At 37.6% G+C, this 13,344-nt stretch overlaps 1 protein-coding gene across 2 annotated transcripts in view; it reads left to right on the forward strand.

Moving 5' to 3' along the window:
* The window catches only part of LOC135693851 (stimulated by retinoic acid gene 6 protein-like), a 40,800-nt gene that overhangs the window by 14,298 nt on the left and 13,158 nt on the right, over positions 1 to 13,344 (forward strand). Inside the window, exons 1-8 of one of the 2 annotated variants that reach the window (XM_065212435.2) lie at positions 478 to 634; positions 5,876 to 5,961; positions 6,449 to 6,528; positions 8,630 to 8,760; positions 9,308 to 9,425; positions 9,974 to 10,037; positions 12,088 to 12,198; positions 12,548 to 12,630. In XM_065212435.2, the coding sequence (XP_065068507.2) occupies positions 5,893 to 5,961; positions 6,449 to 6,528; positions 8,630 to 8,760; positions 9,308 to 9,425; positions 9,974 to 10,037; positions 12,088 to 12,198; positions 12,548 to 12,630 (656 nt within the window). In that variant the 5' untranslated portion in view covers positions 478 to 634; positions 5,876 to 5,892. Of the gene's footprint in view, positions 1 to 477; positions 635 to 5,875; positions 5,962 to 6,448; positions 6,529 to 8,629; positions 8,761 to 9,307; positions 9,426 to 9,973; positions 10,038 to 12,087; positions 12,199 to 12,547; positions 12,631 to 13,344 lie in introns of those variants that run through there. The other variant, XM_089111343.1, reaches the window with a different exon arrangement.

Genomic DNA, 13,344 nt, shown 5'->3' on the forward strand with positions numbered 1-13,344 from the left:
ATTTAGATTCTGTTACTAATATCCAAGCATTGAATTGTGACCTATTTTCGGCTTTTTCTAGAGTTTGGCATAGATATTTCATAGCAGTTTCTGTAAACAAACAAAGAAAAAGTAACTAAATCACATCTTTGTACAAATGTGTTAAGAAATTTATGCATTGAGTTGCTAAACATTGTTGCTGGATCCGTTTTAAAACAGATCAATCATTTTTTTCTGGAATTTCGACGAGACAGAAAACACCACAGCTTGAAAGTTAGGGGTCTGGAGCACAGGCTAACCACAGCAAGCACCGTGATTGTAAATGCTTGGAATTTGCGAACGACGGCTTTTTTTCCAATATTAACATCAATTCATAAATTTAAGTGCAATATAAGGCCATTCACTAAATTTCACATCGATATTCAAAAATGAAGGGAGCGAAATCAATCCTGACTTTTACTCGGCGCTTCTATATCATTGCCCAAAAGCGGCTGGCACGGAATAGAGGCTCGACCCGTTGATTGAAAATTGTTTTCTGAGAAATCTAGAAGTCTCTTTTGTTCATGAATGGGTGAGTAAAGTCGCTTTGCAGACAAGCTTCCAGAAGGTCGATTTCAAAAGAACTTGAAGACAATATTTTCGCTAATCTGAGAAGGTACTGAATTTTCTTATATTTCTTTCTTTCATATCTTCTGATTGTACTAAGTCCATGTACGGTCCAACTCATTTGCTGCGTAGATAAAGTTATTCGAGCCGCGTGGAGATCAAGTTGCAGTAACTTTCTAGCTGCACTGATATTAGGCCTCAAACCCGGGATATCGGAACCCTCAAATTTCGAGCACCCTATTCACTATTAGGTATGAATCAAAGCTAACTACTCAATCTACTCAATCTTTTATCAGTCGGTATGAACCATCTACTCAAGTCAAATTTGGTATGAAACGTAATTACTTGAAGAATCAAACAACCAAGCTTTGCGCACGTGTATTATCTAGGCCTTCTGGTTGTTTGGCGCGAGCTTTGTACTATAAACTTACAGGCAGAGATACACGCATTCTTCATTTTTTAACAAATTCAACGCAGGGGCTGCTATGCCGAGCAGGTAATTCCCTCAGAAATACGCTTAAATTTTACATGGAAGCTCTTGGTCATTTCAGCCGCATACCTGACGTAAGCGTCGTAGCTACAATCACTGCCAAAAGTCTTGGAACACTAACGTAGGTTTTCAAAGGAAAATTCAGCCATCCCCCTCTCCCCCTAGGAACAATGTTGATTTACTATAGAAAAAAGAAAGGGGTTATGGAGTACGCTTTTTCTTGTGGACGTTTGATATTTCTCTATACTTTCAACATTGTTTAGGGGGGAAAGGGTGGCGGAAGTGGTAGTATTCAAGAAAACAAATGAAAAATAGAAAAGCACAGCGCAAAGTGTTGGTGTTCAAACTAATTTTGGCAGTGATTGTAGGTGCTTTAAAGTAGGGAACCGCAAGGGGGAAATTTGCCGAAAAGAACTCCTTGTTGGCAAAAAATCCTCGGGGCATCACACCCTTCGCCCCCCTCATAATAGCTATGGCCCTGGCCTGACGCGCAAACCTTGTCATTTGTGAATTTGCCATACTCTACCGACTGGGAGCAAAAAAGATGCGAGTTTAATCTAAACCTCATACTTTTTTTCCTGGTTAATTTATGGATCGTTCCAGGCTTGACCCGTTGTCCTGTTATAAAATTTGAAAATTATTTAAAGAGAATAAAATTCAATGGATTAGAGGAGGAACAATCGAAAAATTGAGTCATTCAAATGTGTGGCGGCGCCAGGGGGTGAAATTGTGCAGGGGGGGTTCGGGTATAATTGCCCTCCTCTTTGGTAATATTTGGTTGTAAATGAATGAATCGTTGAGACAAAGTGGTCCTTTGACAAGAATTTGAACAAAGAAACAAAATCCAATATGATCCATCTTGTATCTTCTGTTCAAACGATTTTTCCGCTATTAATGTCGTCAGCGATTCATGTTTTTACGGTTGTCCCGTAACGTCAAAATATTCTCTGACTGTCAGCATTGGGCGAGGGCGTGTCCCACTCCTTAAGGCTGTGGTCATAAGATGAACAATCTTTTGTGTTGCTTAGATATGTTTCTACTTAAAAATTCATAATGGCTTTAAAAAAAGCAAACATTTAGTAAACTAAAGCTTTTCGTCTGACACTCTTCAGAGTTTAAAACGTCAGAGCATAGATCGAAAACCCTACGCTAGGAAATATATATACCCAGTTGTGGATCAAAATAGGCCAATCATAAACGCGGGCACACGACTGTTGAGGTTGACCAATCAGTGCCACTTGCTTATTTAGAATGTTACCAATGGAGTTATTTTCTTCCTGATGATAAGAAAAAAATGACTTCTTTTGCCCGGCAAAAACCCTTTACGTGCCGACGGACAAAGTGTTGGGGAGTACAGCGCCTCCTATAGCCCCCTTTGGCGACGCCCCTCAATTTCAGGTACATTCTTTCGCTGGTATTGTCCTCGCACACACAAACAATAATAAAAATCTTTTGTCATTAAACAAGTACGGCAGCTATTTCCGTGAAACTTTATTGGTGATATTTTGATGCCTTCTATGTACGCCAGAAAATTAAACTTTTTTGACCTTGAGACGTAAAGATGGGAGTTTTAAAAATTAAGAATTGAGTTACAGGAGGTGCTTGCAAATTGCTTTCTGCGAAAACAACTCGAATAGTTATCGTGAAATTGCATCAATTCTAGGCTGCTCAATTGGTGCAGCTTTTCGTGAAAAAGGGTTGGCAGACCAAAGTAGTTTACGACGCCGAGAGACGAAAGGTCATTTTAAGTGAGCTGCGAACAAAAGTAATACGTTTGAATCCTTACCATACATTATATTGTCATGTTTAAAATTTGACTGCCGCAAAAGGGTGTGGTCCAAAAGTAAATGGTCAAAAATGGGCGTGGTCAAAACCATTTACTCATGCGCAATGTAAAGTGGTTAAATAGAGGTGTTGCTTGCATGTGAAGATTTTATATTATTCAAGGAAACTATAAAACAACATTCTCTTAAGTAATTCTTCACTGCCAATTATGACTCTTCACTGCCTACTTCTTTTACAGTTACAAAGGTTAGCATGGTTAATTATAGGGTTTGGTTGATATCAAATCTGCATTGATTCTATATCTTGCTACTGCACAGGAAACTTCTGTCAAAAAAATTCACCACCTTGTCTCTGGATGAATTTACACCGATTCTTAGACAAAAAATTTCCAAGAAAGGCAAATTGCATAATATTAAGCTTTAGAATATTGAAACCATGGATAACTATTGAACCAAGAGAATGAAAAACTTTCTCAGATCAGGCCGTTTAGGGGGTTTTCCAAGATATGGGGGCTTTTCCAAGATATAGGGGGTTTAAGTCATTTTAGGGTGGTGTCTTTGGATAACGATATACTTTGTTTAAGAGCACAAAAAGTGCTAAAAGCAAGTATATAGCAATGCAACCTTCAAAAATCAAATTGTTTTTATCATTTGCGCTAATTCCGATTATTGGGGGGAGAGCATAAACAAAAACCTATAGCTTAGCGTGCTGTTATTCAATCAGTTATTATGTGCATAAATTATGCGAAATATTTAGTGCAAAAAGCCTTGCTGTAGTTGTTTCTTGTAGTACTCAAGATATTTTAAAAGGTCCTAATGATATGCAATGTCAAGACGAAATAATCCTCTGTTTCACTGGAAGAAGTAGCTTGTTGACTTCATTCGTTTGACAGTCTTTCCATGTGCTGCCACGTGGAATCTTGACTTGCTTCGTTGTTTTGGGATATTTCTAGGCTCTTTCTAACAGTTCTGTTTTTATTTCAAATTGATTAACTTTAATTGGAAGATTTGATTGCGAAACCCTTAAAGTAAGGTTCTGTTCTTCAGAACCTATTATTCTCGTTAGACTTTCATCAATGTTTTTAATACAAGAATATAATTCAAAGACCATAAAATATCTTAGTTGATGCTAATTACAAACCATACACGAGGTTTCCCTTTCATATCTTTCTCGGGATGTGAAAGAATCATATAAAATATGGCAGAAAGAAATGAGAAATGTTTGTTATTCACTTTGGGCAGACCCCATAATCATGAAAAGCAGCTTAGAGGAATACCTGAACAATTACTGTAGGAGAGCACTTTGTTCATAGATCTTGCCACCAGGACTTTTCTAAATCCATTTTAGTGAAAGGAAATAGAGATGAAAAGGCCAAAAGCATTGCCATAAAGGATTCCCCTTTGAAAAAAAGATGACTTTGTGTACTGGAAGGCGCTTCCCGAAACTTTCCATAAAGTGCCCATCTGCAAAAGCAATCAAGGGAGAAGCAGCCAATCTGTGTAATGTAGACATCCGCAGCTTGTAAAACACTCGAGCAAGTGCATCCCACAAACTGCTATTGGTTTCTCTGCAATGGAAAGAAAAAGAGCGACTCTTTGAAGTAATTGAGGAAGTTTAGGTGGCAGAAAAAGTAGCTCTTGGTTGTGCAGAATCTGAATAACCCCTCCAAATTTACTGCATCAGATTTCGTAGAGAAAGAACTTCACCAATTGAAGCTCTTCAAGCCAACAACGAGGCAGCAGACAAGAGGAAATGCTTTCTGCTACACCAAGCAGTGACAACAGATAAAGATAGATATCCCAATTCCTTGTCCTCAATGAAGTTCTAAACCTTGCAGTCTACATAGACAGTGGCAGTGGAAAGAATCCAAAGATCTTAGCATTAGTTTTCATGTCATCTCTCTTCGTTAGAAAAGACAACTCTCTTCGGCTTGCATTCTTCCAGTGGAAATGATTATGGAACTAACGAAAAGTACACAAGAGTTCTTGTCTACATTTGCAGAGCTTAGTTTTTCAGCTGATATCCAAGAAAATGTTATTGCATCACTGATTGTTGCCTGTCACTTGTTTGGTGAAAGACAACACCACTGTATAGATGACGCCTACCGAGAAATCTTCTCGAGAAGATTTTCAATGGATGAGAAAGTTACAAATTTACTTGTGCTCACGGGGGTTTTCCAAGTTCCCTTTCCAGACAAAATGGGTGAGCCATCCTTAATTCGCCTTTTTTACCCCCAAAACGGAACTTTTCTTCAAGTGTGTTGTCACTAACCCCATGCCCCCCCCTAGCGACGGCCCTGGTGGCTAGAATGAAGAGACAAGCATCAACTTATATAATAATGCAGCAGGGTACCCGGGGTACTAATCTCACTCTCATTTTAACTAGAGTGAGTCTGGTTCCCAGGGTAGCAGCAGGATGACCCACGCGGGTTTCTCGGTTGATTGGAATTTGGAAGCTTAGTTATTGTGAGAATCTTGCGGTAGAAAACATCGTTAACGTATGCATGGCCTCTACGTATATAAGAACCTTACAGGCTAGAATTTAGAATAGCAGCCTGTTAATCAAGAACCTATCCAGGCTGCCAGAAAAAACCTAGGTTCTTTTATGCTGGTTTCTTCTGTATGCAACAGGAGATTCATTTACAAAGTACCTCATCTTGTAAGCTTTGTAACTGTAGTGTTTATAGATTTAAATTGAAAATGTTTCAATTATTATTTTTATTGTCAATGTGGGAGCTAAAAATTTCAAGTTTAAAGCCAAAAAAGAAATAACTACCAAAATTTGTTAGTAACTACAAATAACAATAAAGTCAAGTTTATCATAAAAGTATCAGTCTCGAAAATTCATTCATTCGTCGTCAGTTTTTAGGAACAATGTTGAGAAGCAATAGCTTGACAATTCCCCGTCCTTTGTGCCCCCCCCACAATGTATAAGAAACGAATGGGAATCTTTGGGTAAAAAGGCAAGCAATTATTTGTTTTGAAAATTCCTTTAATAAATTTCATCAAACTTCAGGTTGATGTTGTCAAAAGATGGAAAGCTGTACGGAGACTTTAAATACAATTTCACTAGTTCCTATTTGTCTGGTGCCAGGTGTCTCTGTAAGTATAATATAATTAGCATAGCTATGTAGATTCATTTCAAAAGACTGACATACCAGTTGTACTCAATACTAGTGATTTTTTTTCAACAATTGTGCCATGAATTTCTTTCAGGAGAAGAACTAGAAATTATCCAAGTTCTCTTAATTATCCAAATTGGGCTAAGAAACTTTTTAAAATTTAATTGATTCATGTTTTCAAGTAGTTTGCCTATTCGAATATGTGAACTATAATAGTAATCACACTCGAGCTGAGCGGGTAGATAAGTTATATCTTGGTTATATTGACGGGTATGAGCGGAGCGGGTAAATTGAAAAGTTATATTTTTAAAAGTGTTATTTTGTAGCATTCATGAGATTTTTCTGACCCGATAAATGCTGCATCTCCCAGTTATGTGCTGTGGCACAGTAAAGGGGCTCTCTTTCACAAACAATGGCACGCATGTCATCATTCATTATAAAAGCATTTCGTCATTTGCTATTTGTAGATCTTTTACATAGCTGCATCGTTCTTGTACAAGCATATATCGAAGTCAAGGCTTAAAAGCTTCAAAGAAAGTCCTGCTTTGTAAGTATCCACATTGATATGTTTCTCTTAACAACTGTACCAAAGGTCTAAAGATTACACTGGCCTGATGTTAGGCCACGCACATGTAGGATAAATGCTAGCTTGTACCTTCGCACGAGTTTTGTTTTAAAAAGGTTGTTATATTGCTCTAACATTTGGGGTGTAGCATGCAAATTTGGATTGGGAATGATTTTCTTCCATGCTTCTGCATAGTAAATCCCAATTAATCTTGGTATAAGACAAAGCGGGCCAGTTTGTAAAGAAATCAATGTACTAAGAACTGTATTCTATGAATGCGTAAGTATTCTATTCAGTGATCAATTTTTTGATCGTGACAAAGATTCAAAAGATTGCTAGAAATGTTGAGTGAGATATCCAGTTAGCTCCAGTGGCAAAATAAGCTGTGCTGTAAAGATGCGTTTTTTCAAAGAGTATATTAGAAATTCCTAAAGCTTATTAAGATGGCAAAGAAACTTACTACAACTTCATTTGGAATTTTTGCAATCTAAAACGCAAACATTAACTGAATAGTAGAACTTTCATCCATAATTACTCCCGAATAATTTTGATTAATGGAACTGGACAGACACTTTGCTATTTATAAAAGGGATTTAAATAGCACTTAGATACAAAACGATCCTTAAACATTTTCGTGAACAGATCATCGAACTCGCAGAAATCATTGAAAATGTTTTGATGTGTCTTTTTTAAGCCTAGAAAATGTAAATTGCCTACGGCAAGCGCTTCATTTACATTTAGATTATCATTTTACATTTAAAGAGTCATCAACGCAAAAAAATTTGCATTGCCAAAAAGCATTTTTCGTCGATCTAGTTTGTTATGTGAACCGCAAAGACTATCACAAAATAACTCAATGTTGTCTGGAATACAGAAAGTGGGTCTAATTTAGGGGAAGAAATTTGAATCGAGCAAGGGTATGATTGCCTGCGAGCGCGGGGTCGTCTGGAGGCCGATAGCAGAAGATTCAAACGAGCGCGTGATTGTCGTCACGCTCGCTGAAAATTGAAACCAAACCAATTTTGAACGAGCACGGCGCAGAAGGGGGAAAGAGGAAAAGTCCTGGACAGGCTCTCACCAGCGAGGGTTAGCAAGTAGTATAATTCTATCATACATAGGTTTAAATACCATTATATTCATTTTATAACGGGAAAGTTTAGCATCTAATACCTAGTAGGCCTAGAAGAGGTAGAAGAGGAGGAACCTTCTTTTTGACTGATTCAATTCTTTCTTGGTTATATCAACCTTTTTTATTTCATCGACGTGTGTAGCCTTTACCGCTAGGCAGGAGCTTGCCATTACCGTGCCGAGAAATCCCCATCGACCGAGAGCTTTCAAAATTATTGTCGGATATCAGATTATCAATCGATTATTTGTTGATGACTATCAGACCGTAAAAATACTATACTTACCAACTTACAAAAATACTTACCAAAAATTCAATCGCACTAGTTTCTCTCACTTGTTTCTCGCAACATGTATGTGATACAAAGCATGCAAAACCATTTTTCGGTAGGACTTTTGTCCCCACTTCATAACATCAAAATCTTTTTGCAATTTTCCGGGGTCCAAATTTTGTGTTGGTTCCTCTTGTGGTAAAAAAATGTAATTTGTGACAACCTTGTGCCTGGAATCCAACGCAGAGGAAAGTGGTTCCGTTTGCAGGGATCTTCGGATCAACTCGCCGTTCCCGCCTTACGTATTTAACGATTTATGGCTATGCGAAATGACTGTTTTTGGTGTTCGAGCTATCAAGCCTATCAATGGTCTACCACCGAAGTCACGAACCCGCCTACCCAGGTGTTGCACCGCGCCTCCAACACGATGGAAAGCAAACAAATTTGCTCATTCATTTCGTTTAAAAGCGTTGCGCTTTCGCGGCTGTTGACAGACAATTTAAGTTATGTAATGTTTCGACTTTCGTCCTACACTCTTTAGAGTTTAATCGTCGGATAATGACCTAAAGTAAGCAGAAAATTTATATCCAAGTGTGGACCAAAAACAAGGTGAGAGGAAAAAAGACTCGTTTGAGAAGTATGCAAAGCCTCCTGCAACATTAATTCATTTATTTTGTCTATTCTAGGCCGATAAATTTTCTAGATGGCTACGAAAACCGTTGTGCTTATGCAATGGCTTTTGGTGTTGCCACCTCGATGATTGTTAATACTATCTTGTTTTCTGAAGGCACGAACACTATTCCAGGCTCTTTACAGAGTAAGTAATGGTCGGCATATCAACATTTTGGTAAGATACTTTTTCGTAGGAATCATAGTACCTCCAACACTCCAAGCGCTCTCTTTAAAGTACTCTGTTTACTGGCTCAGATAAGACATGAAATATTTCACAATTATGTATGTAAAGGAAATTCGAACTTGCTTGTCGGGTTGTTTTTGCATAAAAGAGCAAGGAATTTTGAGTTGTTTGATTTGATGTTTGTTCAAAGTACACTTTCATGTTTTACAATGACATTTGAATCCTTTGCTGTGCCATGAAGATTTGAATATCAAGATTCGAATAAACTTAGGTACCTGGTAATCATAGCGAGGCTTATAAAGCCAATAAACCGATGACTTTTTAACCTTCTTATAAAAGTCCTCTATCCCTATCATATTTTTGTCTTTGCTGTGTCTTTTCTTGTAATGAAAATTATTTGTATCTAATAAAGAGATTATGAAAGCTGAATTTCATGTCATTTTCACATTGCTTGTTTCATTTATGCTTTGAGCACATTAAACATAATTTTGGCCCTTTCTTCTTTTAGTCTTCATAAAGCTCTTAAAGGCAGCATTGATTTCCTTAATGCCGTTTCCACTCGTTGATTGCATTGGAATAAAAAAACTGCACGGAGCTATATGCGGATTGGCTTACAGCATATTGTGGTATGCAATTCATGTTTTTCTTTTCGTCATTTTATGATGCTTTTATTATAACAATTAGCCATTGATCCAACAAACACAGAGTTGAAAAGAACCTGTTTTTAGAATGTTTTTAACTTTGTGGAAAAGGAACAAGAGTGGAAAAGAAACTGTTTTTAGAATGTTTTTAACTTTGAGCACATTAAACTTGAAAATACCCCATTAAATATAACTAAATATGCGTTATTAGCTAGATATGGTAAAAACTGCCAGAGGTAATGCCAGGTGAGCACATTTTTATCCCAGAACAAACCTAAGGTACTATGAACCAGGCTTAATTAACACTAATCCATGAAAAACACGTCGGAAAAACTAAAAAGAAAAATTCTCCTTCCAGAATAACCAAAGAGCAAAACATCACCTCTACGTTTCATGACGTTTCAGACTATTTTCATTTTTATAAGATTGTTTAATAATTTCCTTAATAACTTTAATAATTTTGCGCAGGATTTTACGAATTTTCAATGTATATTTATTACATACTCGATATTCTTTTGCATTCTTTCCCTAAGGCTCTTGGTCTTGATTGGCGTGAATACAGAGATAACACGGAAATGCGACAAAATTCTTCCAACGGTTAGCACGACAACAATTTTCTCCTTGTTATCTGCCTGTTCTCTTCCATTGTTATTTTGCAAGGGCGAACCTCCACTCATACCTTCTTCAGCTTTTTTAGCATAGCCAGTAAAAAAACCTAGGCCTTTCTGTTCACACGATACTGGATTCATTACATATCGGATTCACTGGCCTGATCCGATACGAATATAAAGCTCTGTTCACATGATAGTGGATTCATTTCATATCGGATTCACTGACCCAATTTGATACGAATATAAAGTTCTGTTTACACGATACTGGGTTCATTTCATATCGGATTCACCGACCCGATCCGATACGAATATAAATCTCTATTTGCATGATACTGGATTCATTTCTTATCGGATTCACTGATCCGATCCGATACGAATATAAAGCTCTGTTCACACGACACTGGATTCATTTCATATCGGATTCACCGACCCGATCCGATACGAATATAAAGCTCTGTTTACACGATACTGGATTCATTTCTTATCGGATTCACTGATCCGATTCGATACGAATATAAAGCTCTGTTTACACGATACTGGATTCATTTCTTATCGGATTCACTGATCCGATCCGATACGAATGTCAATTTCTGTTCACAAGATACCGGATTCATTTCGTATCGGATTCACTTCTCCTCACACGGCGACCTACTGTTCAACACTGCTCCGAAAAAACTATTGTCTTTAAGCAGTTGCCTAGCAACATTGAATCTGACACGTTATTTTCTTCTAAAGAGAAAATATTTCAAAACTGAATATTTTGTGCTGCATATTTATTATTTCATTGGGATCCACTGTCAATTCGTGTATTGAAAAGAGCGCGAAATTGTTTGTATAACGAAGCTGCAAATTCGAGACAGAGGTTCCGGAGTAAAACCATATCGGATTCATGCGTTCACACGAGTTCGAAAGTGATCCGATATGGTTCCAACCACATTCAAAGCGGAATGGTTTGATTCCGCAAAAACTATTCGGTGCGTATCGGATTAAGTGTCATCGTGTGAACAGAAGGCCTATCCTAGGGCCTGCCCCACAGGTCATCAGCTTAAATCATTTATACAGATAAGCCTGTATGCCCGCCTGTATTTTACAACAAATACTCTGAACCAAAGTCAACAAGTAAAACGGCGTAAGCAAAATGTTTGCCGCGATGGGGGCTAGAGAGGGTAAGAAGAAACTTTCTTCGTATTGTTGGCCTCTCAAGTCCAGGATCAGTTGCGCGGGCCCTGTATCCGATATGAAAAGTGTTCCGATACAACAATGAATCAGGTATCGCGTGGACGGGAAGGTTTTTTATCATCCTATCACACGGAAACCTGATACCATGACGATTTTTGCATCATATTAGTACTATATTTCGACGTTTAAAAGGCGCGATTCTTAACACGAGCAATTTTATACCTTAATATACAAATTTTAATTGTAAATAAAGCGTTATATTCTCGAATGTCATTATGAGACTTTTCGGGCACAAAACTTTCTCAGCAATGCACAATTGACGTTGAGCGCTAGTATGAGTACTCATAAAATCAAAAACTGTTATAGCAAAAATTTTCATATAATGCCGCTAGAATGGCTATTGTCTACTTTTATAAAAGTAGAATAGTTCAATTTGCGGAAAATTAGCTATTTTAGAGCTATATGTCCAAAAGAAGATTTCTCAGCAATGTTTGGAGAGATCATGTTGGGGCTTTGTTTCGAACTTTTTCTTTGGATTCTGGAATTCGTCTTGAAATATTTTGAAATGGAGGAAACTAGTCACTTAAATATAACTAAACTTCATATAAAACTTTTGATATGTAAAAACATTTTCCTAAAAACCAAGTTGCATGAAGAAATCTTTAAACTTTTGTAGTCGGTATAGTATTATTTATACTGATAGGTCCAGAATACTCTACAGTAGTAATATTTCTTTGCTAAATTCCCTTTTTGGAGCAGTATCTAAAATAAAAACATAGAATCTAAGTGATTTCGCCCCTCCCGCAAAAACTCCGTTCGAACGTGAACCACTGGCTATTTAGCGTTTTCTTTTGCAGATCTTCTTCGCCCATTTATGGGTTGCCGGCTTTCTTCCCATGGCCATATGCCTGCTTTTCTTAACTGGTCATTTCTTAAGAAAGATTTTCAAATTTGTAAGATGCAGATCAGTAAGTATCTAAATTTATAATTTGATTATGTTACGTATCATATGCTAATTTTTTGTGTGGAGTTGTTGCCAGATTCCTAGAGATGCAATTCGTGACCATTTAAAGAGACCTGGTGTAATGGGGTCGCAAAATGAAGATTCGTAATCAACAATTTTACATTTCTTGAAGTTCTGTATTTAAAAACAATTGTTGAATATATCCAAAACTGGATCCGATGGAGTCTTCAAAGGACACGATAAATTTTCTTGGTTATTCAAGTTTTTGAACCAAGCGACCACTATATGAAGAAAATCTCTCTGCCCTTCTATCGAGGGAATAACAAGCAAAGAGATTTGTTTTTGTTTTTCAGCGCTTTTACAATGAAGGTTCTGACACCGACAGATATGCGATCCAATACGTTTCACGTTTGCTGAAGAAGAAACGTGTTGCTGTGTGAGTGTTTATGAACTCAATAATTAATTTAATCAACAAGGCAGCGTCATAGAGAAACTAATCCCCTAGAAATTTGTGAAATATATGGACAAGTTGCCCGGAAAAGACACTGTCTATATTTCCCGTGAACGCACTTTTAAGCCCTAGGTGGGGGCTTATTTATTTTTTCAGTCCAAGAGGGGGGCTTAAAGAGAGGGAGCTTATTAGAGAGGGGGTTATTTATTACTCAAATTTATTATGAAAATGCCTCAATGATCTGGAATTTCTTCGAAAGAATTAACATTGTTCGGGAGATGAATCATGCCCATCTTGCAGACATGCACTATCCAACGTTTCAGGGTCATTGCACATGCGCATTATCACACGAAGCCCTGTCAGGTAGTTCTAGGGTTGTGTGGTCACAGGCAGAGCCGTTGTGTAAATACTCTTTTTGATGCGCATGTGCAATGACCCTGCAACATTGATTTGTTTAAGACGGTATTGTTTCGAAACAAAAGACTGAGGATTTCGTCTCCCGAACAATGACGTCACTATCCTCTTGTTGCACAAGAAAATCTTCTCATGGGCTGCATATGGTCATCATAACACCCGTCAAGAGACCCATCCAATTCGCATGTTTTCTTTGTTTGACATCAGGGTTTAAGGGGGGCTTACTCTAAGGTCCTTAATAGAAGGGGGGACGCTTATTAATTTTTTGATTTTTTTCTGACCCAC

This window comes from Rhopilema esculentum, chromosome 11 (assembly GCF_057945365.1).
Source record: "Rhopilema esculentum isolate cy_ngs chromosome 11, ASM5794536v1, whole genome shotgun sequence".
Classification (NCBI taxonomy): Eukaryota; Metazoa; Cnidaria; class Scyphozoa; order Rhizostomeae; family Rhizostomatidae; genus Rhopilema; species Rhopilema esculentum.